Source organism: Haemorhous mexicanus, chromosome 5, assembly GCF_027477595.1.
Source record: "Haemorhous mexicanus isolate bHaeMex1 chromosome 5, bHaeMex1.pri, whole genome shotgun sequence".
Lineage (NCBI taxonomy): Eukaryota > Metazoa > Chordata > Aves > Passeriformes > Fringillidae > Haemorhous > Haemorhous mexicanus.
Genome location: NC_082345.1, coordinates 25,229,822 through 25,257,613, shown reverse-complemented (window position 1 = coordinate 25,257,613; position 27,792 = coordinate 25,229,822). Strand labels below are relative to the sequence as shown.

The following is a 27,792-nucleotide window of genomic DNA, read 5'->3' as shown; positions in this document are numbered from 1 at the left end:
GCTTGTCCCTCATTATCTGTGGAAATTCTGGTTCAAAGTAACTTTTTAAAGTGAAATCAAATCTCTTTGAGTAGTTCTGAAAGCATTCCCAGTCAAACACTACAGCTTTCTACCTACATTGAGTGTTTATCTTCTAGAATCCACCATGAGGCAACTACAACTAGCAATGGCTTTTGCTCTTCATGCAGTCCCAGACTAAACCTGGTCCAGTGACAGAGCTGAAAAACATCTATCCCTGCACAGCTGCCAAAATGAGCCCAAGCAAGCCCTGGCCCAAATAAGCTCAACCCCAGGTCGATGTCACTGGCTAGAGCTCAGCCCTGAGTCAGGAGCCACCCATTTATTGATACAGTAACTCTGTTTTCTCTGCTCCAGCTGCAGTGCCTCTGCTTTCTGTGACAAACAAAGGGGAACATACAGACCTGCAGGACTGTAAGCGGAAGGTCATGTAGGAAAAGTAGCTGAGGAGGACCTGGGGCTGGAAGAAAAGCAGATGCTGCAGGGAGGTATGAGTGGCTGTGCAGCTGCGTGCGGGGAGCCCAGTGTCAGGAGACGGCAGCAAGAAGTGCAAGCAGACAAGAGGGAGTCTCTGAGGTTGGCCTTGCAAGGCACTGTGCTTTGCTTTCATCTGATGAACACTGTGGTAACCAGACCTGCTCTCTACTGCTGTCTTCCCTCCTTCCAGCCATCTACCCCTGCCAGCCAGCATCTGCTCCATCCCTGTGCTGGGCAGCACACACCAGTGGGACCAAAGAGGGTGGCTAAGAAATGCAGCAGTTGCTCAGCAACTCCCCGTCCCCTGAGGAGGACAATGTAAGCGATCTGCACCAATCTCCTGGGCTGCTCTTCTCTGCACAGCTAGAGGTGTTCCTACCTTGACTTTTTCTGGATTTCCCCTGCTCAGCCTGCAGATCTTCTCCTGCTTTAAGCCTCCAAACCCTCCATTTCAGAAAAGAAAACAGCCACCGTGCAGGGTGCGCTGACCCACTGCAGCAGCGTGGTGCAGGACAAAGGCCGAGCTGAAGGGACATGGCACCAAGTTATTGATCACTGAGGAGACCTTGAGCTGGGTAAATAGATGTCCTGCTCCCTCCCCCACTCCCTGCAGGTGTGAGTTGGGGTGTGGGCCAGGTCTCACGGGCAGCAGCAGGTTTTAGAGGTAGGTCTGCAGCTCTGGGGGAAACCTCAGTGCCTGCCATCAAATCTACTAACAAAGAGGCTCTTCTGCTGCTTCCTGCCCTCTCTCCCCTGCCCCTCCACCTGCGGTCTTGTGCTTATGCCTGCTGTTTCTGAAGGGATGCTGTGGTAGCGGAGAAGCCCTTGCTCTCCTGGACTATCCAGTTTGTATCCTTGGGGAGGAGACCCTTCCCAGGGGTTGCACAGAAGTGTGCCCCACAAGGAGTAAGGGAGGGCAGTCTGTGCTGGGCCTGTTTGTACCACCTGGCCCTCTGGAAGGGTGTGTTAGAGCGAGTGGATGGATGTGTGACTGCTTGTCTGAGTGTGGATGTTCACCAGGCTGGGTTTGATGTTCTGGAGTGAGTTACCTGGTGCTTACATTCTGCAAATGTGTTTCCATGTTGCACGGCAGCTGGGAGGGCTTGGGGCTCCGTAGCTGGGGGGAGGAGGCTGGAAAGCCCACTCATCCTTATCAAGTGATGCACAGTGGCATCCACATGCGCTAAAATGTGCATGAGGCCAGCCACCTCTTCCCTCAGCTGTAGCAAGTGCCTCCCATGCACTCCTCTCCCCATGTTCACATGCACCACTGGGAACAAAGAGGACTCACAGAGAGGACACAAGCATCCCACAAGACCTCTGTGTTCTCCCATGCAGATGCATCCACATCACTTTCCTCTCCAATGACAGAAACACAGAAAACCTTAGAGGGCAGGCATGTACTGTGTGGTGGCAGAGGAAAGGAGGAGGAAAGCAGGTGACAAAGCCAGAATTAATGTGGCTCTCTTGGGCAATGGTATTTCTCACCCTCAGAACGCAGGGCTGACAGAAGAGAAGCAGCCAGGAAGAAGTAAAGAAGCAACCTGGGGGAGATGAGGGGCAAAGGAAGACAGAAGGTGTCCCCTGGTACAAGCAGGTGGTGGTGAAGGGCTGAACATTATTCAGGTGCTCTCTTCTCATTAGCTCAGCTATTGAGCCAGTGCCAGCATTGGCTTTGCCTGGGAACACACAGCCTGATGGGAATGGCAATGTTTGCTTACTTTTAGGGATCAAGATAAAAATGGCACAGCAGGCAAAGCGTAACTTCAGGTTCCCAGGCAGTGGCTGCTTTGTGCAGGTTTTGCTCACATTTCAGGTCACCGATTTTCTTCTGCATTGACTTCTAGATCAAAAAAATTCCAGTTTTAAAACAACTCCCAGCCTGGGAGGACAACACTTTTGTATGAGAAACTCATTATTGTACTAATTTGCACTTTTGACAGAAGCAAAACCCAGGGATGCCTTTGAATGCTAATGGACTACCAGGAGATGTAGACAAGACAGTGTCCTGGAAGCCTGTCTCCCACTGATTTAGCAGTTTCACTCACATTTGCTCTGAGCAAAGTCTTTGATATTTGCACAGTGATCTCTCGGGACCGTACATCTTGGGAGAGGAGGACAGATTTGGCATAACACCTTCAGAGAAGGTGTAAGGGGAAACAGAAAAACCAGCCTGACCCTGGCATGCTGTGTCACCAGACGCGCCTGATGGAGGCCGAGGAACAGGAGGAAGACTCCAGCTCCCTCTCAAATGACAAATCAGAAACTAACTCATGTCGCTGCCTCCGCTATGTGCCCCTTGGGATAGCCTTTCTTGTGCTGGCTGGAGCTGCTGCAGCAACCTGGTATTTCCTAGGTAAAAATTCACAAGTTTTTTGCCCCAGCAGGAGGTGGAGGGGGATAGTCAAGGCAATGCCCAGCCCAGAGCACATTACTGGCTCTGGGTGGCCTTTAGACAGTCACACAAAGGGGTAACCCCCTCTTTCCTGTGTATCACTAAGGTAACCCAGTAGTACTTCTCTCGGCAGACTACAGACCATGGCATCTGGAGCCATCCATCCTGCAGTTCTACTGCGGCAGCCTCCAGGTCCTCAACCGCCAGTACTCCCCGGACCTGGGGCAGGTGGAGTCCAGAGCCTTCTGGGTGGAGTCAGCTAAGCTCCAGAACATGGTGAGGGCACTTTCATGAACAGAGCCAGCCCTGAGGCTGCTCACAGAATAGGATGAGGAAGGGCTTAGGCACCCCCATCCAAGGGCAGGCTTGGGCAGGCTGTACAGCAAGAGGGATGAAAGGTGGGATCAGCCACTGTAACATTGCCCTGTAGTTATGGGACAACGTTCTCGTTGCAGCTGAAGGAACTGATTCGTGCCACAGAGCTGGGTCAGTACTACAACTCCAGCACGGTGTATGCCTTTGGGTGAGTAGCACCTGCAGCGTATTTGCTTGCTCCTGTGTGAAAGCTTCCAGTAAATTGTACACTGGTTTCACTGAAATCTGCCCATGACAATCTTCTGCAGTCCTTGCCATGACCTCCAAGCTAGTCTGAACAGTCCAGATTCAGAATGGTTCCAGCACAATAGAGCAGGAGATATTTTGATGCTCCTCTTCATACCAGGTCATGATGAAAAGCCAAAACTGAGAAATTTTTCAGAAAGGGAAAAGTTCAAGAGAGTAAAAAAAAAAAAAATCATTGGGAAGATATTAAAAAAAATTGTCTTGGCATTGTCAGTAGAAACCAAGCAGCTGGAAATTAATTTTTCTAATTCAAGAAAGCTATTTTATGGCCTGACTCTAGGCACCAGAAGGGAGAGGCCAGAATGCAGCATAGAAAAGTTATTCCCGCCAAGAAGCCTGGGAACAGGATAACAGTGGAATGGGACAGATGTGGGACTACAGCTTTGCAGGTCATAACAGTAGAACAGGATAGCAGAAATGGTTTCCAGACTGTCGGTCATTTGCTTCTGATTTTTTCCCTATGGAAAACCACACCCCTAAATTTGTCCTTTACCTAAGGAACATTCCGACTTTGATGTAATTCCATTTTCAACTGGGGAAAGAAAAGTTTCACTTGCACATCTTCCTCTAGCCTTTTACTGAACAAAGATGTGTTTCAACATCTCCTTGCCCTCCCCCAGCCAATTTTCTCTGCCAGCTGGTTGAACAGAACTTTCCCAGGCACAGTCTCCTGCAGCCTTAGCCTGCCCAACATTAATGGCCTGAGGTAAGGTACCTGCTCATAAATCATCCGCTTGTCACCATTGGGAGATGAGACAGTGAAGTCTTGAGCTTCTCTTTTCAACCCCTGGTCAGTAGTATCCAAAGGTCATTTCTACCTGAAATGAGACTACTCATTAGAATAGTCTAGATTAATTATCATAATAATTTGAGCTCATATGGTCATCATTAAAGCCAGATGGCATGGAACAGCTTCTTCCCACAAAGCACTGACTCACACCATGGAATCTCAAAGAGGTTCCTCTGGGTCACAGCAGCAGAGCTGGAAAATCTACACAGATATGTCTGATTTTTGGAAAAATAGTGGGGAGGGTAGGTTTGTCTCTCCAGTAATTCTGGAGATGGTGAGCAAGAATATTTTACATGCTATTTCTCTGTTAGGGAGGGAGCTCTGACCTTCTTCTTCTGGTTCACCCTCCAAATCCCTGAGAGTCAGCAGAAGGAGGCAACTGCTGAGAAGGTAAACACAGTGCTCCACCAAGAGCTCTCCACCAGCTTCAACAGCTCAGGCAGCCTGTCCTACCAGACGGAGTACAGGGTCAACCCAGAGTCTCTGGTTCTCCTGGGTAAGTACCAGCTGCTCAGCTGTGGCCTGAGCAGCCAGAAATGCTCCACAATGCAGAAGGCTAGGAGAAAAGGCCAGGAGTCTATTGAAGGAGACAGAGGAAACCTGAAGAGGATGAGAGAAATAGTAAGGATCGGGATATACAATTTTATGCATTTTTTTCTGATAGAGAACTGAAGTTTGATTAAAAAAAACAAGAAAAAAAATCCATCATTTGAAGAACAGAAATTATTGGAGATACGCCTGACCATGATCAGATAGGTGATTCTTTTTTCACCCATCAGCTTTGGCTTCTGTAGAGCAAGGTCTTAGACAGGTCATGACTTTGATCAGCTCAGCTTGAAAATATCAAGCACTTAGGTTTGCTACTTTCCTTTGGGAGATTATTCCAGACTGTTTGATAGAGAGAACAAAAGCAACATATCTGAGTCACCACTAAGTCTTCCTCTGAGACAAAGCATCATTGTCACTTCGGTTCCTGACATATGATTTTAAGGATTATTTATTGTTGCTCACAGTGAAGGTCACAGCCTGTTTAAAAAGCCACCCATGCAAAACTGCTCCAGAGCAGTTGTTAGGTAAGGGGCCAGGGATGTTTATGTAGTCAATACACACAAGTCCAATGGAATTTATATCTGATCGTTGTAATGAGGCTTAACTTGTCAGCCTTGTCTGATTCCTCTTACAGAATACCAAATCTCACAGGTTTTAAAATACACTGTTTCTTCTCCTCCTCCTGGGACTCCTATTTCCAAGTTTCTTCATCCCATGAGATGTTAAATCTCCAAGTTGTTTGTTTTGGGTTTTTTCCCCCCAGGCATGAGATCTTAGATTATTCTAAGATGAAGCTTCTTTTATTATATCCTACCCATACTTTCTTTAACTTTAACCCCCACATCCCAGTTGTTTTGTGGGTTATTTTTCGGTGCCTGCAAAGAAAATTCGATTTCCTCTAAATGATTTTCACTCCCTCATCCAGACCATCATTTTAAGGTCTTAGTCAGAAGATGCATTAGCATCTCATCAAGACATCTCCTCCCACAGTTACCATTAGCTCCTTACTTCCACTTATGATTTGTTTCCAGCATACCAGACCCTATGCTCAGCCAATTTAAATGAACTTTCTTTACAAAAATACCACAAGGAAATATGCTAAACCCTTCCAAGTCAACCCATCTAGCATTTTCCTTTTATTTGCTCACTTCGTATTGCAACTCATAAACAAATAAAAATGATGGTGCCATAATTTTAGCTGTTCCCAGTTCCCCCTTATTTGCTTTGCATCTGTTTCACTGTTTTATTCATTTCAGCAGACCACACTTCTTTCTATTTTGGACTTAACACACCAGTCAGTTGTAGTTTATCCAGCTCCTTCTGCTTTCCCTAGTCCTTTCCCCCTCCAGTCAGAAGTACAGTCTGATAACTGAGACAAAAGCCAGAAATTTCTTACACTGTTGAGCCAGGGTGACCTCCAGCCAGTGACTTCACCTCTGGTTTCATTTGCCCTGTACAGTCAGAGTGAAGAAACAGCCCGCTAATAGCGGTCATTAGCACTTCATCGCTTTCCGGCAGACTCCTGCTGGCCTGCTCAGCTCTAAACTCTGCCTTGAGACGCAGAGCTGCAAACCATCGACTACTACAGGAACATCTCCACCATCTCCAGTGCTTTATTTTTACCAACAGCCATACTCAGTGGCTACCTTCCAGTACACTACCTTCCCCCTTCCCCAAAAATCGTTCAGGACTTGCTGTTCTCTACAGGAACTCGGGTTTATTACCTTCAGATAAAGGAGTACTTACTACCAGCTCTGCACAGACTATTCCCTACAGCACATGAGCTTGCCTAGGAGCCTGCCTCATGCCTGCAGTATCCTATTTTCCACAACAACTGCTTTTGCTATGACAAAACCACTCATTTCTCCCCACATATTTGCTTGGAAGCTACAAACGACCAAAGCCCTGATCTAGGCAAACCCACAACAACAATCCTCACATCCAGCTGGCCTCACAGTGCCTTTTATTTTGGCAATTATTCCCAGTAGCACCTGATCTCTGGCTGATTCCAGTTCAGCTGGAAGGCTGGAGAAAAGCCCATCTCTCTTAAAGTGTTATCCACCCTGTGGCTGTTTTGCAGAGATTTGTAGCCCCTGAGGGTCACTTTCTGTGCAACTCCCTTCTCCAAAGGTGGACTCTACAGGAATGTTGAGTAGCTCATTGCACATTGGTCATCAAAAGAGAACTCCTTCTCTACCCTCAGTGACTTCCATATTTTTGATTGGGCACTGTTTCAAGTGGGACAGCAGATGCTGAAGGCTCTGGGAAGTGGGGTTGTGCCTGTGATGTGGCTGGCAGAGGAGGGGAATGGCTGCCTGAAGCTGTGTCCAGCCCTCCTGGAAAGGGGAAGAGGTCCTGGAACAGCACACCAAAATGGACAAGGAAAAAGGCAGAGAAGTCCCTGGTGGGTTGGAAAGCAAGAATAAGGGCTGTTGGATTTGGGTCAGGGGCAGAAAAACTTCTCAGAGAGATGGGCTGGGGAAGACGTGACTGAAACAGGTCCCTGAGAGCAGACAGAGAGGTACCTGGACCATGCCCCATGCTGAAGCTGTAATGAGCTAGTTACAGAAGGAAGGAAGTTAGGGAGTCCTCACCTACCATGCTAGGTGATCAGATTATCTTTTTTTAATCCAGTTTATATTTTTGTTTATCTTCCTTTATATATTTTCTTTCTAACAGAATCCAGTGTGAAAGACATAGTAGTGCTGCAATCCACTCTGGGTAGGCTACTTTCTCCTTTCCTTTTGTGTTCATGACTTTATGGGAGGGATTTTCACTGGGGACAGAAAGCTTGTTGGCCTCCTGGAGTTGTAAATCCTGGGAAGGGCAGAGTAGCAGCAGGGGAGCACCAGTGCTGCTGCTTGGCCAGATCCAAACTACATGACTGCTATGTACTGGATGGCTCTGGGCAGAGATGCTAGCTGCCAGGGGCAATGCAGCCACTTCAGACTTGTCCTGGTCCTAATGAGAACTGTGAAATAGCTGGGTACACTGGTACCACAGAACTGATTCCAGGCCCCATGCAATGCTGCTGCTGGGGTGGGGGTTTCCTGCGTGGCTCTGCACTAGATGTGCCTCATTTAGGAGTCTCTTGTCTTGGCAATGTTTGAAGATGCTTTTAGTAATTTCAGGCAATCTTGTAAGTTCTCTCTCTGGCAGCTTGCATTAGATATGCTATTAGAAACTCACCTTTAAGCTGATATTTACTCAAAAATCCTGGTGTGAAAGTCTTCTGAAACCTGGAATTCAGATGAGGGAGATCTAAAGCTAGGAAGACTATGGGCCTGAGAGGAGAAAGAGGTGAAAAAGTAAATAAAGCCAGTGGAAGATAGCTGTGCTGTGCTGACATTTAAAGCCTGAGGTAGTGTTAGGTTAACCAAGGAAGAGGGGACAGTTCTTAGAGAAACTGGGGCAATGGTGCAAAAGGATCGGTGCCACCACAACATACGTAAAAGTAAACCGAGATCACTGGGATGAGTCAGCCTTACCCCAAAAAAGGGCTTACACTGATATACCAAGTGACAATCCCATATCTTAACTTCTCTTACAACCACGTCTATTTCAGGTTGCTACAGGTACAGCTATGTCCAGGAGGATGATGTCCTAAGGCTGGAGGGCCCTGACTACCTGGCCTCCAGTTGTCTTTGGCACCTCCATGGCCTCAAGGGCTACATGATCAAGCTACGCCTGGAGTGGACCCTGCCCGACTGCAGGGACCGCCTGGCAATGTACGACGCAGCCGGGCCCCTGGAGAAACACCTCATCACCTCGTAGGTAGCTCCTGAGCAGGGAGAACAGGGTGGGGAAGTACAGGCAGGATGGCACCACACGCCACAGCAGGGGAAGGTGTCAGACAGCATCAAAGAAGGTTCTCCTTGATGTACAATCTGTCTGTTGCTGATAAGTCACTGATGTGGGATATGTCTTAAAACCATGCTGCAGGAGCTGTTGCTGTTGGCCCTTTGTTTGGTTCAGTTAGTGCCTTACAACTGCTGTGTGTGGATCACACAGATATCTACTGCCTCTCTTTCTCATTCTTCTCTTCCATTTGTTTGTTGCTTGCTTCACTCCCATCTTTTGATCTCTTTTCCCTGAGGATCTACGGCTGCAGCCGACAGGAGCCCATTGTCGAAGTCCTTTCATCTGGCCCTGTCATGTCCATTGTGTGGAAGAAAGCCATGTACAGCTACTATGACCCCTTCATCCTTTCAGCACAGGCAGTGCCCCTTGAAGGTGAGGAAGGCTGGAGGAGAGTGACTATAGTTACAGGAGAAGATTGGTTTTCTCCTGCAGTATCACAGCTCCTAGAGGTCCTGCATCCCTGTTAGGGGCAGAATTCATTCTGGATTGCAGGGGTAGTCAGTAAAAGGCAGGTTACATGGCCTCCCAGGGCTGAGGCTGAGTTGACAGAGAGCAGGGCTTTGAATGTCTCTGTATTTACAGCTTGTGAAGTGAACATAACTCTGCGGGAGAGCCTGGAGCTGCAGGGGAAGATCGGCACCCCCCACTACCCCAGCTACTACTCGCCCAACACGCAGTGCACCTGGCACATGATGGTAAGAGCCAGCTCCCACAGGAGCATCCACCCTGTCCCCAAAACCAGGGCAGCACTCTGCACAATGTGGGGGCACAGCCGGGGCTCTCAGTCAGATCATCATGAGAAGTAAGAAAAGGGTGACAGCCTGCCCAGCCTCCACATAAGTTGTGTTTTCTGAAGGGGAAGAAGTCTAATATTGCATATCAGCACAGAGATGCCATAGCTGAGGAGGAATCTGAAATCTGATCTCCAGAGGGGTTCTTCAAAACAGAACCAGATTGGTAGGAATTGATAAGAATTGCCAGGCTTTGATACCATCAGCAGAGCCACCCTGGGCTGTGGCATGGTCCCAGTTTAGAGGGTGCTTCTTTCTGACTGCAATGTGGTCAGAGACATCTGGCCTTCACATTTGCTCTGCTCATTTCTGACTTATGGAGTGTGCTGTAACACTCCTAGGAGCCATCTGCCCTCCTCCCTCTGCTCTGCATCCCCCTGTCTGCAGGTCCCATCCCTCGACTATGGGGTCACCCTCTGGTTCGACGCCTATGCACTCAGCAGACAGAAGCACGACCTGCCCTGTACCCAAGGCCAGTGGATCATTCAGAACAGAAGGTGTGTGGTGGGATCCTGGTTTCTGTCTCTCACTTCCCACCTGGGATAAAACTGGGATTAAATCTCTGCAGGTTCCTTGCTCAATTCAGCCACCGTGTGTGAGGAAGAAGGGCCATACACTGAGCTGCACTCAGTGACCACTCTTAGTGCTGGTGCCTCCTGCTTTTCTGCTAATCTTGTTCGCTCTCTCCCCAGTGAACACATTTCTCACAGATTTGCTTCGAGCTACCAACCTGCTTTCTCTGTCTTGCTGTTCGCATCAGGCTTCTTAGTTTTCTCCTGTGTGTGTAACCTTGGTGTCCTCCCACGTCGCCTGTGTTTGCAAATCTGCCTGTCACCACCTCTGCAATATTATCTGTGTGCCATTGCCTTGCAGCCACCTCCGTACAGATCTTCCCCTTAGCTCCATATCCTCCTGCTTTGACTGCAGCCATTTCCCCTGCAGGACTTCCCGCAAATAGCATCCTTATGTAGCTGGGGCTACTGCTCACCACTGCCCAGGTGCAAAGGATGGAGACCTGTTGTGCTCCCATCTCCTCAAAGCAGGCTCTGAGACAGATAGACCTATAGATTTTGGCTTTCCTCCCATTTATTGCAAAATTGCCAGTTTCCCTCCAAAATCTCCCCCAACCCACCTCATTAGTGCCTTCTCCATAGTTCCTGTAGGGGTAATTTGTCTTCCTATGAAGGATCTGATCCAAAAGTTATGTTACCTTGGCTTAAGATTTCCACTTTTTCTCTCCCTGCCTTCCTCTCTTAAACTGTCAGTGCCACAGTTTCTACAACATGGCTTCTTGGAAGATGACGAAGGAGAATCTTCTTACACTATGAGAACTGAACTGCTTTGCATGGCCTGATCTCAGGCTTTCCAGAAAGCAGGAACTGTCCAAGGACAGGAGGGACCCTCTGCACTCTGTACCTCATGCATACTGAAGGCATTTTGTAATTCCTGGTTTGCCCGCAGCACCCAGTCTGTGTGACCCCTTCCCACTGAGCCCCACTGAGCCCCCTTGCCCTGCTTTGTCTCCTGCCTCCCTGTCCATCCCACCTCGCCTGTGTTTGCCCCTCAGGTTGTGTGGCCTGCGGACCCTGCAAGCCTACGCTGAGCGGATCCCGGTCACATCCTCTGCTGACATCACCATCACCTTCACCTCGCAGATCTCCTTAACCGGCCCTGGCGTACAGGCAGCTTACAGCCTGTACAAGCAATCTGACCGTAAGCTTAGGTTCTTCCCTGCTCCTTTGGGGGAGCCCAGCAGCCCCTCTGCACTTGGCCTGTGCTGGGAGAAACACAAGGCACAGCCTGGGAGCCCTAGGTGCCATCCACCCTTCAGGAAGATGCTCACAAATGAGTGATGCACCAGTGATCCCCCCAAAACAAGAGGCAATTAAGTGCAAAGTTGTTTCTGCCCATGTGGCCCTGCCTCTTGTCGCCAGAGCATCCATGCAACAAAATCCAAGGTCACAAAATTACCTAAGATCTTACTCTTGTGTCAACATCACAGATTGGCCTTGGGAATTCAATGAGAAAGCACCTCTGCTTGAAGCAACATTTGTTTTGATTACAAGATCCTTTAGAGAGAGCTGTTTCCTGCTCACCTTGGAATCCGTACAAACAAGAGATAAATAAAACTGCACACAAACACACACATATGCAAATGCCACCCACAGTCTGTCTTTCCAAGGTTTCACCATCTCCCTACTAAAGGGTGCCAGTAATGCACACCAGTCCCTGAATATGCGCACCTGTCAACGTGTCTAACAACAACCCCTTCAAGGTCCCACGTAAGTTTTGATAGCAGCTCCAAAGAGCCTGTTTCAGCTTTCCCATGGCAGTCAGGAGACATGAAACAGCCGTGATCCTGACAAATGGCATGCCAGACAGATGGTTGTCCTGGATATTGCCCACTGGTACCATGCAAAACAGTGAAAGCCCTCTTTCCCCTGGTGCATGTCCTGGCTCCGTATGTCCCTGATAAGAGCAGATGACATGGCAGATTTTGGGGCGTGCAGTACACTGCAGCAGCACTCCTGTGGTCAGGAGGGTGTGCAGTTCCACCGTTTCAGGCCATGCTGCTCTGCTGCCAGGAGGTTTGCAGTCATTGGGGACTAATTACTCTCTTTTGGTTTCACAGCCTGCCCTGGGGAGTTTCTGTGTTTGGTGAATGGTTTGTGTGTCCCAGCTTGTGACGGGATCAAAGATTGCCCCAATGGGCTAGATGAGAGAAACTGCGGTGAGTGATTTCTTCTCCCTGCTAGTCCCTGGTCTAGCAGGGAGAAGACACAGCCCCTTGCTCCTCCAAAGGCAGGGAGAGATGAAGAGATTTGGGTGGCCAAGGCACAGCCTTGTACCTCAGCTTTAGGAACTTAAACCTCTGTGCCCTTAGAAGTCTCATCCCACTGGTGTTTGTCTTTAGCCTGCTCTGGAAAGAGCAGTAATGCTTCTGGCTCCTGTCACAGTACAGCCTTCCCGGGAGAGTCCCCTAGTAGCAAGAGCACCAAGAGCTCCAGGCAGTCTGAAAGAAACCCCCTAGCCAAGCTGTCCCCCACCTTGTCCTGCTTTCATCCCACCCAGGGTCTACAACCAACCTCAGCCCTGGCCTGCAGCCCCCTCTGCTGTCACACCCCTCAGCATCCTCCTCCCTGCTCTCGCTTCCCCAGGCCCACCTGCTGCCCTTCTTTCTGCTCTTTCCCCCCAGGCCATTTGTGACGCTTCATCTGTACAGATCCTCACTCATATATTTTGCCCCGTTTTGGAAGCATCGAAGTCCTTGATCAGCCTCAATCAGTTCTTCATGCCAAAAGCAGTTAGTGCTGATTCAGGCTCCACTCTTAGCATCTCAGAACCCCTGCAGAGCCCCATTCTCATAGGAACAGCAATTCAGGCTTAGACATGTCACCTAATTCATCTATTCTCTCACCTCTGGTGTGCTGGGTGCTCATCATATTGCTGCCACCACTAACTTTTCACTAGTTGTTTCCTTCAGATGTTTTTTTCACAGATAAAGAGCCCTGAACCACTGGAGGGAGTAGCCAGTTTTGAAAGATTCAGAGGAAGCTGTAGGAAAAGTCTAAAGTCAAAGGAAAGAAAAATCTTTCTAAAGAGGCTTTAATTCAGTGCTAGAAATGTGAGAGCTCACATAAGATCACCAAAGTTGGGTTTTGTATTGTCTGCAGTATTGCTGGCAATGTGCTCTGTCCCATCATCCAGCTGTCTGACATCAGGGTTTGCATGCTTCCCTCCTGTAGACATGGATACATTTGCATCCTTATGAATATCTCATCTTTTCTTGAATCCCAGTATCTCCTTGGCCCCAGGGATATCACATCATTCAGTTCCACTGGTTGGGACACACCGAGACTGACAGAAACTCCACACTCTCAGTGTTTTCCAATATTACTTTATATTTGAAAAAGAAAATAGAAACATTATTATTTCCTTCCTTTCTTATACTCTTGCCACTGGTGCATCTCTGATTATTCACTCTGTGTTGGTATGGAACAATCGCTGTCTTTAAAATCAAAGTTCAGGTTGCCTCAGAACCTTTATATGCCTTTAGTCATCTAGAAGCTTCATGCTATTAATGAAAAAATTATAGTCATTGCAGTAAGAAAATGGTACACACAAGCAGAACAAGTTCCTGCTATGGAAATCTGTGAACAGAAGTCAAACTCTGTGGTGGGCAGGCAGCTTAGACCCATCTCCATCCTCCAGTGTCCACCAGATCTCATGGACATTGCAGAATCCTTTGTTGTTCAGGACTCACTGCAAGGGCAAGTGCTGGTCTGTGTGAAACAGTGACCCATGAGCTGGGGTTGACAGCAAGGCAGGAGGAACAGTGACCTCACCAGACAGGATGCAGTCCAACAAAACCCTAACAGGGCAAGCAGACCAGGACTGGCGGTGGTAACTGAAGAGTCCATGGACCTTAAGACAAGTGCATAGTGCCGAGGTGGGTCTGAGGCCAAGACAAGAAAAGTGAAGTCAGCAACAGCAAAGTGTAAGACAGGGTGCAGGCATGCCTACACTGCAGATCAGGCAAAAGCTACACAGCTGCACTATACCGGAGCTGGTCTTAAGCACAACTTATGAGGTGGGGGTAGAGGCTGCAGAGACTGCAGGACTTACGACCCTGACCTCACACCTTGTCTGCCTGATTCCCACATGCTTCTCTCCTGTGCAGTGTGCCCTGCAAAGTTCCAGTGCCATGAGGACAGCACTTGCATCGAGTTCAGCAGGGTCTGCAACCAGCAGCTGGACTGTGTCAATGGGAGTGATGAGGAGCGCTGCAGTGGAGGTAGGGAGGGGACAGTGCTCGGATGACAAATGCCCACCCTTGTGTTCAAACCAAGGCTGTCTGTAGAGTATTTCCGGCGTATGACATAAGGGCACCATCGGGGAGTTAGCTCGCCCAGCCTCCTCACAATGCTTGTGAGCTGTTTGTTTGTTCAGGAAATTCCCTGTCATCATTTATGGAGTTCCCCCACGCTCTCTGCTGCCCTTTCTCCTCATTTGAAGGACTTCAGGCTGTATCTACAACCAGCTGCCTTCTCTCAGTCTTGGCTTCCCTTCCTTTATGCAGGGGTCCCCTGCGGTCCTTTCACCTACCGCTGTGAAGATGGGACCTGTGTGAAGAAACCCAACCCCCTGTGTGACACCACTGCAGACTGCAAGGACCTGTCTGATGAGAATCACTGTGGTGAGGAAATGATCAGCCACACATCAGCCAGGCAGGTTCAGGATGACACATAGCTGCAAGCTGCCCCGTTTTCTCCCACCACCCAGAAGAAGCAGCCACCCTCCCTTGTTCCACCATCTTCTCCCCACGTCAGTCCCACAGTACCAGTGCCCCTGCTCCGCCCTGCAGTGGCAGGGACAGCAGCAGTGAGCCAACTCTGTGCTGAGTGTGAGCAAGCTCTTGCTCTTTGGACAGCTGCTCCTTGCCTCCTTCAGGCAGAGGCATCAGGCCAGACAGACAGGTCTCACAGGCCAGGTTCAACCCACAGGCTGCCTGTTTGACGTCTCTGTCAGCTTATATGGCATTGTACAAGGCTGCAGCCAGGAAAATCACTCATGACTGCATGGCCACTGGCAGGGAGAGAGTTAATGTTTTGATTTCCCTACTTGTTTGTTTTTTTTTCTGGAGCCTCAGTAGGCAGTGAAGGGGAATGACCAGGAGGGTTTCCTGGCAGCACAGCAGTTAGCACAGTCAGCATGCTGCCCCAAAGGCATCCCCAGGCTGCAGCTGGAGGTGGGGAATGCTGGGAGGGAGTGCTCACTAGATCTGTCCTGGGCAGTACATGAAGCATGTGCATGTGCTGGCTGGGAAAGACAAGCAGTTGGAGGTCAAACTCTTCAGTCAGCTAAGTAGAAAAGAAAGGGCAGGCACAGTATTTCACGTTCCCTTCCTTCCCTGAAGTACCTGCTGTGTCTCCTCCTCAGATTGTGGGATGCAAGCCCCTCTCAGCAGGATTGTGGGTGGTATGAATTCTGTGGAAGGGGAATGGCCTTGGCAGGCCAGCCTGCAAGTTCGGGGCCGGCACATTTGTGGAGGAACACTCATTGCTGACCGCTGGGTGATCTCAGCCGCGCACTGCTTCCAGGATGAGAGGTAAACAGGGGAGGTGCTGGATAGAAAGATTTGCATTGCTTTCCATGTCATGCATGATAGGAGGCTCTTCTGACTGATGAAAATGTCACAGGGCAGCTGCACTCCTCTGGCGCCTCAGCCATGCTTCTCCATGGCTTGGAACTGAAGAAAGGGGTATGGATATATGCAGTATTATCTGGTGGTGTGTGCAGGGGAAAAGGGGCAATGCTGGGAATCTCAGAGTAGCTTCCAGGGGGCAATGATAGCGGAAGATGATGCACAGCTCCACCTTTGTTTTGGCTCTGTGTTGTCCCCACGCTGTCACAACGATGGAGATGTCAGCATGTGTGAGGATGGGGATAGCATTACCTGCAAAGTGTGCCCTTTGGGTCCCATGCTCCTCTGCTGCATCCTACAGGCTGGCCTCCCCCTCCATCTGGACCGTTTACTTGGGTAAATACTTGCAAAATGCCACCGGCCATACAGAGGTGTCCTTCAAGGTTATCCATCTCTTTCTCCACCCTTATTACGAGGAGGACAGCCATGATTATGATGTGGCCCTGCTCCAGCTGGATCATCCTGTGATCATCTCACCCTTAATCCAGCCCATCTGCCTGCCTGCTCCGTCTCACATCTTTGAGCCTGGCCTTCTTTGCTGGATCACTGGCTGGGGAGCCCTCAAGGAAGGAGGTAGGTTCAAGGTCTCTTGGTGGCTGACTGCAGCAGGGCTGAGGCAGAGACATGGGTTCAGATGTGTCATAGGCAGATCAGGCTTCTGTTCATCCCAAAACATTGTGCCTCCTTCACTCCTTCTGATTTTGGGTAATAGGTTGACCAAAGTCACCTGTTGAGTGCCCTGAAACCTCATGTGGAGAGGCAGGCATGGCAGTCTGGTAATCTGTATGAGGACAGCATGTGTTTCTTCATTCAAAGAGTACAATAGCCCTTCAGGTCAGCTTAGTGCCTTCACCCACTTACAGACTTGTTCCAGCTGCTTCCTAATTGGAAACACTCAGGAGACTGTACAGAACTGGACACTCCTGGTTTGTACTCTTAGAAAGAAGAGCTTAACATCCATTTCAGTGAGAAACAAACTCAAGACTCTGAGAACCCAGAGGTTTCCCCAAAGCAAAATACTCCTTGTCCCAAAAGCTGAAGTGCCCACAACATATGCCTGTAGGGAAAGGAATGAAGGGGAATTTCATGCCTTCCACACAGAAAAAGTGCTCTGCTGAAAGTCAGAGACTGTGATGCCAGTGGAGGGCAGAACAGAAATTCCAATGGCAGGTTTCAGCATGCAGTAAGGTAGGCATGGGCTAGGGGAAGTTCCACCATAGCTCACCTGTGCTAATTTTGGTTCTCTACTTTTCAGGGCATATCAGCAATGTTCTGCAGAAGGTGGATGTGCAGCTCATCCAGCAGAACATCTGCAGTGAGGCTTATCACTACATGATTACCCCCAGGATGCTGTGTGCTGGGTATCACCAGGGCAAGAAGGATGCTTGCCAGGTGACAGAGGAGTTGTGGGATCAGGGTTGACTACCAGAGGTGGGATGTGTCCCAAGTCTCACAAATGCAATGCACAGCCTGAAATGAGGGGGAAAAGACCATATAAGGTCATTTTCCCAACACTTCCTCTGATCTAAGCGGCCAACAACAGCTCTCATGACCACTTCTTCCCAGCATCCTTGCCTTAGACAGGATCCAAATACAGTTAAATTACCATTTTCTCATTTCAGCCCATTTTCCACTCTACCTCCCACTTTCAAGTCAGGTGACTACATCAGTCTCTTACACCCTCAGCCTCTTTAGCACCTGTCATACACAATAATCTGTGTGATCCTTCATTACTATTAATCTCAAGGAATTAATCTCTGCCACCCCTCATGGAATCTAGTTAAATTCCAACAATCATCATTGCCTGCCACATATTTGGAAATGCCATGCGGACCAGGAGGAATCAGTAGAGCAATCAGCTTTTTGGGGCCTGGCTGAGGGGGAGGAATTTGCATGACGAAGGAATAACTGAGTCAGATGTTTGCACTGGAGACTGTTTTTGACATCTGCCTAAAGTACAAGGAATGTTGCATATATTCCAGGCATGAGCTGAGGGGATACAGGGATCTATATACAGAGGGGCTCAAAGACAACATAATCAGGCAGCAGCAGAAGCTAGTGGATCACTGCCACTTGATTTTACTTTTCTTTTTTCTAGGGTGATTCTGGAGGTCCACTGGCCTGCAAAGAACCCAGCGGCAGATGGTTTCTGGCTGGTTTGGTCAGCTGGGGAATGGGATGTGCACGTGCAAATCACTATGGAGTATACACCAGGATCACTCAAGTGCTGGGCTGGATGAACCAAACCATGAGCTGAGAAAAGCACATCTCTGTCTTCTCCCCATCACACCTACACTCACATGGCACTCATTCCTGATCTTGCTCACTTGCCTCCCAAAGAAAGAGAGTGTGGGATTTTGTCAGACCCAGGATGCTCTTCTGAACTAGGTAAAAAAAGGCTGCTGCAGGGATTGTGGAGAAAAGCAGGCAGACTCTCTTCCCCATTAGTGCTTCCCAGAGAGCATCCCAAGGGGTTTTTAGGCCATCCACCCAAAAGTGGGGAGAAGGGAGGCAGGTGGGGGAGTTGGGGGCAATGACTTTACACACAGCAATAGGCCCAAGCTGATGGTTTCTGAGAAGAGTAATGAGGGGAGTTGAACTTTCCATGAACCATGTGATTCAGCCACAGTCTTATGCTGGAACATTTGCTGAAAGAAAATGTGACTGATGTAGTTAGAGATTCCAGTAACTGTGAAATCAATCTGCCTCCCTCTTCCTTCCTGCTGCTTATCCTTCATCCCCCTTCCCCTCCCATCACTCCTCCTCTTCCATCTCCCTAATTGCTTCTTTTCTTAGCTGGCGTGTGCTGTTCAGTGTGCTGTTCAGCTCAGAAAGCCAACTCTTCACGTCTCACTGACTCCCAGGCATGAGCCCAGCATCGCACCCCCAAGCACATGTCCTGCCTCCCTGCTGGAGCAGCACCCAGCCTCTACTGCTGCACTTCCCCCAGTAAAAATGCTGGAGCAGACTCCCATCCCCTTCCCTCAACCCTTCTAAATACCTTTAACATCAGGGCATCTCGACCTCTCCCATCTCCTATCTCAGTTAATGCAGGAGATGGAGGAGAAGGCTTCATGACACAGGGCTTAAACTGCAACTGCTGCTGGTTTGGTTTTCTAACTAAAGATATATGTGTGTGTATGTGTGTGTGTGTACATAATTGGCCACTGTCTGGAATTATAAATAAAATTAATTGAGGATTTTTTTGGCTCTAGTTTGCCTCACTCAGCTAAAAATTATCTTATTTTTGGCCAAACTCCAGTCCTAGCACTGGCAACTGGCAAAGGTTCCACACCCCTACCCACCTCTCCCCATCAGATGTTCCTGGAATCAATAAGTTCACTAGACAGGTGGTCCTCACTTACTGTCATGATTCAGGGCTGCAGATAAGCAAACCTGCTCTGTAGCCCAGCTGCCTGCACTGGGGATGCAGCAGCACAGACACAGTGGGAAGCACCTCCAGCCCCCAGAAGGCAGGCACAGCACAAGCAGCTTCTGGTGGCTCCAGGTGACGAATCCAAACTCCTTTTCTCCATCTCCCACCCCCTTACAGCAGGAATGAATTCTTGCCACTTAAAATGAGAGGCAGCAAGGAGGAACAGACTGTGAATTTTATTCAGGAGTCTTCAGACACAGCAGTGAAGCAAACACCCTGCTCCCCAAAATTGGGATCTGCTTGGTGCTGGCTGACACATCATCAGGTACCAGCATGTTCATGGTACCCAGGCAGCACACCAGTCTCCTTCTCACACTGCTGGCACAGAGCTGCTTTGGGGGACAGGAAGGGAGGCACCAAGGAATGTGAAACCCAGCACAGGGACACCTCCGAGAGATAGGGGTGGCCCAGAAAAGGATGGTGGCTCTGCATTTGTCCCCAGGCCACAAGCCCACACCAGTTGCCTGCAACAGTGAAAGGGCAAGGGCTGGTCCTTCCACAGCTGCCACCACCTCGGTCCGCATTTGCACCCAGGGTGCTCAGGCAGGGACCGCAGGCTGCAGTGGCTGATCGCTGATGTCCCCACCAGGGGCCACTGTGACATTAAGGAAAGCCAGACTGCCAGGCATAGGAGGGGGCTGTGGGCTCCCGCTCCTACAGCAGCTCAGGGGCTACATGCAACATCTGCCCTCCTCCAGGGCTGGAAGCTCAGGCCTCCGAGGTGAGTTTGTAAAAAATAATGGCTGCATGTGAAGAGTGAAGGGGGCTGGGGCATCACTGTGGGAGAAAGGGCTGCCATACACTGCAGTACAAAAATAAAGATATAAACAAGAAATGAAAAGGCTGGAGTGGAGTGTTCAGATCACATCCTCAGATCTCTGGCTTGTAACAGCTAGAGAAGGAGAGAGAGAGAGAAACACAATCAATGGTAGGAAAAAAAAGCAACTGAGCATGGAGGGGAGAGTGAGAAACAGAAAATGGGAAATGACAGAGGAAACACAAACAGAAGAAAAAGAAAATAAATGAGGGTGGAGAAACAGAACAGAAGGAGGAAAAAGTCCATGTGATTAACATACACTGAGTCTTAATATAACTCAGGTCCCACAGCCACAGACAAGGAGGCTTTCAAACAGAGGGAGAGAGAAATGTCAGCCAGCTAACAACTGCCCTCCATCAGGACCGGTGGATACTGACACTGAGCATCTCCAGTTTAACAAGAGCCTCACAGTTCTGCAGTATGGAGAGGAATCCTTCTTCTAACACTTTCCATACCCAGCCCCCTACGTGTTGCCCAGCCAGCCTTCCTAAGCAGGAGGTAGAGCAGAAAGGCTCATTTTGCACACAGCTGTGAAAGCATCTGCAGCAGGGACCAGCTTCTTCTGCTCTGCCTTTGCCACCTTTCCCACTGCATTCACACCCTGGCAGAACCTGTGGGGGAAAAGCCCAGGGAAGGAAAAATAACAGGCTGTCTTCTGCAAACTGCCTGGGCTGGCAGGCAAAGGAGCTGCGGACACAGTCTGGAGAAGCGATCTGGCATGCATGTCACGCAGACACGTGGCAAAATTCCACCCCTTCCCCAAACCACCCCGGCCTGCTTTGCATTCATTTCCACCCCTCTCCCAGCTGCACTCTCCTTTCTGCTGCCAGAGCCTCTGGTCCACAGCCATAGGATCTGCTTGGCAGGTAAAGGCACGCATAGGATCAGAATATGTAAAGCCACCTTAGGGATGAGTCAACCTCACACCTCCCTCCTTCCCCTCCCCAAGCTCTACAAACCAGGGCCATACCCACAAGAGGGAAGTGAGTCACTCATGCAGAGCTCAGGCTGGCAGGAGCTGGGAGTGCAGACAGGTAACATACCTGCAGAGGAGGAAAAGTGAGGAGCAGAGAGAGACAGGGCCCTGGGCAGAGACCACTCTGAGCCCTGAGGGACAAGGAGAGCAGAGGGAAGGATGCTGGAGGCTGGCGAGTGGGGCAATGTGGGAGGTAGATGGCAGTGCTGGGATGGACACGGAAGGGAGCAGGAGGGAGGGTCCGCAGGAAGAGAGTTTAGCACAATCCCGAATAGATGGACGGTCTGCAAATAAAAATAAAACCATAGATAAACCAAACAGTTTAAAATACAAAGCAGCAGCCATGGTAACAGCTCTCCCCTATCAGCTTTATCTCCGAAGAGACTCCAACTCCTGGAGAGGACAGCCCCCACACCCCACACCTGTTCTAGTCCTTCCCTGCTGCTAGCTGTGAGCTCTCACCAGAAAGGTGGACGAGTCTATGCCTGGGGGGTTATTTTTATCATTTTCCTCAGGGATTTGCTGCACCTTTCTCCTCTGCTTCTGCTTCTGCCTCTGCCTCCTCCTCCACCTCCTGCTCTTCCTCCTCCAGGTCCTCCTCTGTGTTCTGTGGCCCAGCATGTGGGACAAAAGGAAGAAAGAGTGGAAATGCTTGCAAGATGAGCCATGGCAGTTCTTTCTGACATACAACGGAACAAAGCAATTGTCATAACACTGGAACAAAAAGGGACCTTTGCCCATGGCCAAGACAATTCTAGGTCAGGGAACAGAGAGGGTTGTTTTCCTCTGGAGTATCACATCAGGGTATCTAACCCACTTATAAGAGGCTGTGACCCCACCATCCAACAACTGCCATCAGTTGCTAGTGTTCCTTCCTGCATCCTGGGTGTCTACAGAATGTCATGCACTGCCACATGTTTCTGTCCTTCCCTCAAAAGGGGAGCAGGAGATATCTGCCCCTCAGGCTGAGACTCAAAAAGGAACGAGAATGCTGCAAAACCTTCAGGGAAATAATACCCTATAGGCAATGATATACACAGAATGGGCATGAGGAGGCATGAGGGGGATGTTAGAGTAGCATGAGAGGTGCCAGGGTGACTTGCTAAAGCCATTTGCCACACACAACCACGCACCACCCCTCCAACACACACACTCCTCCTTTTGGGCAACGGGTGTAATGCCACAGTGCTGAACACCAGGACAGGCCCCTGTATTTCGCCACTGATGTTGCAAGGGAGAGAGAAAAGAGAAGGAGCAAAGAGCAAAGGATCTCATAGGCAATGGGAGCAGGGTCATAGCAAAGTTAATCTCACCTTGGCTTTGTGGCTGGGCTCAGAGCCCAGGCCACTGGGGGAGTTGTACAACTCCTTGGAGACCACGCACAGGAATTCTGTCTGATCCTCATTCCCATAATTATAGGATGAGCCAATGTTCACAAGCTAGAAAAGATGAGAGCAAGAATCACAAGCACGTATTCCTGGAAACACCCACTCTACCTGGGGAGCAAGGCAGAAAGCCCACCATGCAGTGCTGAGTCCAATGCAGAATCCTGTTGGAAAGGCCTCTTAACTAAGCTGAGGAGACAACACAGAGAAACAGGAGAGAAGTCAGCCAGGATGTAAAACAGCCTGGCCTCACACAGTATCCTCTAAACCTCTAGAAAGGGGCAAGAAAGAGTCATTAATTGAGCGTGATGAGTCAATCAATGATTTACCCAGTATTCTCAGAGAGGGAAGGAACCTTGCCTGGCAACTGTATGGTATCCATGATCTTTTTCCCAGAAGACAACTCCTTCTCCCCCTGCTCTGCCTTTTCCATACCTGCTCAAAGCGCCATCCATCTGACATAGTGGAAACCATCTGAGTGAGCTCCTCTTCCTGGCACTGCAGCACACGGTAGACATGCTTTGGAGGCACCTGAGAGAAAAATTGCAGAGCACACTGACAACTGTCACATGCTAAAAGCTGTTCCCCTGCTGCAGAATGAAGTGGTAATACCCCTCCTTGACAGACCTGTCCTCTTCCCCATGTCCCAGGTGAAAGGAGAGTGGAAACCACAATCCAGCTCTCTCCTGTGCTGTCATTGGAGGCAAGAACAGTATCTCTTCTGAAGAGTAGGGACTGAGCTGAGTGCTGCCTGCATTGCCCCAGAAGATACTGCCCTCTTTTCATGGGGAGTATGCACTTGTAAGTACAAAATCATTTTTGCAAATGCAACAAATGCTGATGGGGCTTTGTAGCACAAAGTGGCTGTGCTGCTGGAGGCTTACAATCTGAGGCAGACAAGATGAAAAGTGAGATAGCAGACAATCCTCCCTCTAAGAAAGATTTTCAAAGGTTGCTGGCCAAGACAGGGTGTGATTGTGCCACAGGATTGATTCCTTGTCTGCATTTAACTCTTTCACAGCCATCTCTTCACCTATTTCCTCCAGGTTTCTCTACAGGTATTTCCATGCTCTTCATTGTGATTACACTCGCAGGACTCCCCACACCACTCCTCCTCTCCATGACACCTTTTCTCTCCTCACAAACATTCCTCTATATCACACAGCAACCAGCTGCCTTCTTCCAAAAGCTAGAGAAGCTCACTTAGTTTCAGGGGCTACATCCAGCATTACTTCTGGGATGCAAAGCAAGACTGCAACTTGTTTATTGTAACTAAATTGGTGGTAGCTTGTCCCCTGCAAGATTTTGCTGCATTGGGATTAGCACATAATCTCTAATTAGTTGCTTCCTTCCATTCCTTGCTGCTTCTCTCAAATCTTCTCTCCCTCTGGACTCATCTCTCTCCTTTTTTACACCCCTGCTTTCCCCACTCCACTCTATCATGCCATACCTGTGTTACTGTGTAGTCCTTCTCCTCCATTCGATCCTTGATTATTCGGATCAAAGGACCAATGTTATAGAACTCAGCTTCTTCAAGGATCCCTGAAAAAGACAGACAGAAGGACCACAAAGACAGAAAGTTAGCAGCCCATCTTTCTTTTTTGATTTGCAAAAGATCAATTCTGAGCTTCACAAGGTCCATAGGGAGAAATTATATTACTGCCTTACTTTTTAACAGGCTTGAAACCCTTACTGCAGAGAATTAAAACTTGGCTCTCTGCATCTTGTTTCTAATGCTCACCCCAACTTCCTTACGGTGCCTGCTACTACAGAAACAGGCACTGCCAGTGAAGGCTTGTGCTGAGGACTGCCAATACCTGTCCCAGATACCTGGCCAAGGAGAACAACTGTAGGCTCCAGACTCTCTCAATGACCATTTGTTTGACCTTGCTCAGACTCTCTTAATAAGGCAGAAAACCAAAACTTGCAGTTCTGACAAGTCGCCAAAAGACCCTAGAAAAGCCTAACTTACCTCCTAAGCCACTTGGAGTTGCAGCCCCATATGACTTTATATGATCTTTGGCTCTCTTCCCTGTGCTTCAAATTAAAGCAGGTAAACAGAAATGTTTTTGTTTTTTTCTCTATGGTGTTTGCATCCATCACCTCTCCTGAGATTCACCTGTTTGCTAACAGGCCTTCAGGAAAAGGGAGGTGGTTCCCAGAGAGTCAGTGAGGGAAAGGTGGCTGAAAGCCAACACTCACATGTTCCCAGGACAGTAAAAAGAAAATATAGATGGGGAGATTGATCCTTCGCTACCTGACACACTCAGACCTCTTCTGTGTCTCTCATTCAGCAGTGAATTGTCTAATGGGTTAGACTTATGCCAGCCCAAATGTTTGCAGGAGGATAAAAAAAGGCAATGTAAATGAACTGTGCTCCTGTTTATGTTTCAGATTTGATATTAAAACCTGCAGATGAACTCTCTCTGACCCAAGGACTACAAAAAATGTAAAGTAGGAAACACCTCAAAATTGTGCTTATTACAATCCTGTACCGTTAGTTGGGTATATTTTTGGAATTATAACTGGTAAGACTATTCTGAAGAAAAGTTTCCTTGCTTTAGGTAAAAATGTGTAAGAAAGGCAAGAAGACAAATGACCATGCAGAAACTGTGCTTGGCACGGGCTGGAAGCACAACCTGTATCTGGAATCAGCTCTTTATTACACCCTAGCATCCAAAAAATAAAAGGTACTGTGGACTGCTGTCTAGTAACACTGTGATGTCACCAAGTCGTCCTATAAGACCCACTGTCAACCTCAGTCGAGGGATTGGTTTGTCTGACTTGCTCCACTGGAATTTCTGCAGTCCACAACCATGAGAGCACAAGCAGCATACAGTGCATATCACTGATTAACTTTATTGCAGTCAGTAGAAGAGATGAACTTGGTTTTGTTTGGTCTACTGGGCTTTCATTCCTAATTAGAAAAAGACATTAATAGAAAACTCAGTCATAGAGCCTGGTTAAAAATAGATCAGGAACCAGTAAAAAGTGGCTTATTAAGGCTCTGAGATCTTGCCTACTTCTGTCTTGGTGACATCTCTGCTGGACAGGTGTGATGCCACAACACCTGCAAGGATACCTTCCTCACCACTCCAAACCCCTTTAGTAAAGGAGACATCGTCATGCTTTGCAGGGATAGCTCTCTGAAATTCCCCCACATCAACATCCAAAACAAGAACATGAGACAACAAGGTTGACCACAAGTCCTATTTTTCTTGAATATGGTAAGTAGGATTTTTCTGAGTTCCACAACTCACCCTCTTCAGCCATATCTTTATCCAGGACCAGCTTTCCATGACGGAGGAAATTCAGAATCGGTCCAAAGTAAGTGGGGTCCCGATCTATTAGGTATGCACCAGTTTCATCCTAGCAACAGATACAGATCACAAGGAGAAAAAACCCAAGGAAAACTGTAACCAACTGTAAAATACCCTAGAATACAAGAAAATGCAAACCTAAGCAAAAATTTCCACTATTTCTAAGGTTCTTTGGAAAACATGGGTCCCTGAGAGTCCCTAGCCAAGTCAGTCCAGCTTGGATTTTAACTCCTGTATTGATCTGCTCAGCATGCCCACCTCAGCATGAATCAATCCAGCTGAAAAAGCCAAAAAAATAGGCCTCAGTCTCTTTGTGTAACTGTGAATTCCGGCCTGGTGCAAGAGAGCAAAGACCGCCTTACAGGAACAAGGCTGAGTCAGGCAGACACAGCTGGGAAGGAGACCCAGGATGTGGGGTGACAAAGAGGAAGAAGAGCAGGAGCAGAGGGGAGATGGCCTCTCTTTTCCCCAGCTCGGGTAGGCAGGTGACAGGCTACTACAACAAGGTGGAATCTGGCATGGGGAAATCCTTCCCGGGAGAGGGGGGACAAAGAGCAGGCATTTCTCACTCAGTTGCTCCTGCAGCTGCCAGGGTCTGGCTCCATCCCTGCACCCCTCCAGCCCTCCCCATGCTCGGTGGGGCACGGTGCGGGAGGCAACCCAGCTGCCTTACCCGGTCCGACTGCAGCTCCTCGCCCTGGCACAAGCGACACAGGAAAGATTTCTGCTCCCGACACAGAGTCTGCCTGGTGGTGAGGAAGACGGTGCCTCCCACATTGAGCCTCACCCACTTGGCCTGGGTGCCAGCGGGTGGCGGAATGTCCCAGGTGCAGCGTAGCCCCACGGCGCCCTGCATCTCCTCCCTGCCCTCCATCCTCATCCTCACCCCCACCTCCCCCACGGCGTGCAGGGACTGCCGCAGGTGCTGCCTGTCGGAGAATGCCGGGATCTGTAGTTTATCTGCCTCTCCCTTCGCAGCAGCCGTGTTTCCTGGGGACCAGGATCTTCCCTGTGACTACCAAGGGAGTCCTGAGAGGAGGAAGGTTGCTCGGCGCTGGAGGATATCACTGCGGCTATTGGGGTGGGCAAAGCCACAGCTCCACAGCGCTGACACTCCCTTGGCTTTTCCCTTGTTCCCGTTTTCACAGACCATGGGCCGGTCAGCACTCCGGAGGTGCAGGGTGTTATGCAAAAATCGTCGGCATTTATTTCCTTGGACATCCTCTCTGGCTCATTAAAAGGTTCTGGGAACTGTAGTTTCGCAGGGACATGCACAAAAGGGTGATGGGAACTGTAGTTTTCCCAGCTCGCTGTTCCTGCAATGAGGATGCTGTAACGAAGGGCACTGCACACATGACGCCAGCCCTGCGGCCGGTACTCTGGCTGCTTCCAGTCCTTGGTCTTGTCAGCAAGCTTCCTCGGAGACAGGAAGCACAACCTGCTTCCTGGCAGTCGGCAGATTAAGCTCCTCAGGGCTGTACTTCACAGCATTCCCTTCAGGACATCCATTACCCCAGGCTCACCGCTCAGTGCCGCATCAGTTGCCATACTTTCTTGCAGAAAAATATGCAGACAGTTGCCTTCTTGCTAATATATGTAGGGACAGTTCTGGGAACTGTATTTTGGATCTGCATGAAGTACTGGCAGAGGGCAGGAAAATTTTTTCTTCCAGCTCAGAGTTGCTGATTCAGCAAACTCCCCCCCTGTGCTGCTCTACCAGCGCAAACCCCCACGTCCTTCCCCTGGGCTCCTGCCATCCCTGTTTGTGTCTAGGCAAGAGAGAGCTCAGACTCTAACTCAGCTCTGTGTGGAGTTTTACCTCTGCCCCAGGCATGTATCACCCGCCGAGGCTGATGTGCCAATCCCGTGTTATGGAATCTAGCCCTGCCTCTGCCACCCGCTCCTGCCAGGCCCAGACTGGTGCTCAGCAGTTCATGCCCCAGGGGACTCTGTTCAAACACACTCCTTGGCACAGAAACAATCTGAACAAGCTCCCTCCAAGAGCTCTGCTTTTCCCACTCCCACCTAAGCACAGCTGTGCTTGCCAGCAGCTCAAGCACATTAAGAATGGAAAGGAAAGGCTGGTGTTACACCCCATTGCGGCTCAAAACCGTCCTCCACCTAAGCAACTTCCTGGCTCTTCCTTGACAG

General features: G+C 49.3%; 2 protein-coding genes across 10 annotated transcripts; one reads left to right on the top strand and one right to left on the bottom strand.

Annotated features, from left to right (window-relative positions):
- Positions 1-342: 342 nt before the first annotated feature.
- TMPRSS6 (transmembrane serine protease 6) lies at positions 343-18,921 on the top strand. 5 transcript variants are annotated; one of them, XM_059846363.1, is made up of 18 exons: positions 343-813; positions 2,579-2,851; positions 3,024-3,166; positions 3,346-3,413; positions 4,613-4,797; positions 7,530-7,571; positions 8,416-8,620; positions 8,947-9,083; positions 9,294-9,406; positions 9,890-9,999; positions 11,070-11,215; positions 12,135-12,233; positions 14,184-14,297; positions 14,583-14,699; positions 15,443-15,611; positions 16,009-16,280; positions 16,963-17,099; positions 17,806-18,921. In XM_059846363.1, exons 2-18 carry the CDS (start codon positions 2,680-2,682, stop codon positions 17,962-17,964), a joined length of 2,388 nt encoding a protein of 795 aa, XP_059702346.1. In that variant the 5' UTR covers positions 343-813; positions 2,579-2,679; the 3' UTR covers positions 17,965-18,921. The 5 variants fall into 5 exon arrangements, with proteins under 5 accessions (XP_059702346.1, XP_059702349.1, XP_059702347.1 ...); XM_059846366.1 differs by lacking the exon at positions 343-813 and adding an exon at positions 958-1,070 and having other exon boundaries at positions 2,695-2,851; XM_059846364.1 differs by lacking the exon at positions 343-813 and adding an exon at positions 980-1,070.
- A 379-nt stretch (positions 18,922-19,300) lies between these two features.
- On the bottom strand, positions 19,301-27,174 carry KCTD17 (potassium channel tetramerization domain containing 17). Of its 5 annotated transcripts, none has more exons than XM_059846358.1 (7): positions 26,528-27,174; positions 25,582-25,690; positions 23,772-23,863; positions 22,757-22,852; positions 22,250-22,375; positions 21,465-21,543; positions 19,301-21,220 (listed from the first exon to the last, which is right to left on the bottom strand). In XM_059846358.1, the coding sequence occupies exons 2-7, from the start codon at positions 25,592-25,594 to the stop codon at positions 20,964-20,966; spliced, it is 663 nt and encodes a 220-aa protein (XP_059702341.1). In that variant the 5' UTR covers positions 25,595-25,690; positions 26,528-27,174; the 3' UTR covers positions 19,301-20,963. The 5 variants fall into 5 exon arrangements, with proteins under 5 accessions (XP_059702341.1, XP_059702342.1, XP_059702340.1 ...); XM_059846359.1 differs by having other exon boundaries at positions 26,534-27,174; XM_059846357.1 differs by lacking the exon at positions 26,528-27,174 and adding an exon at positions 26,315-26,521 and having other exon boundaries at positions 19,301-20,035; positions 21,399-21,543.
- Positions 27,175-27,792: the final 618 nt, after the last annotated feature.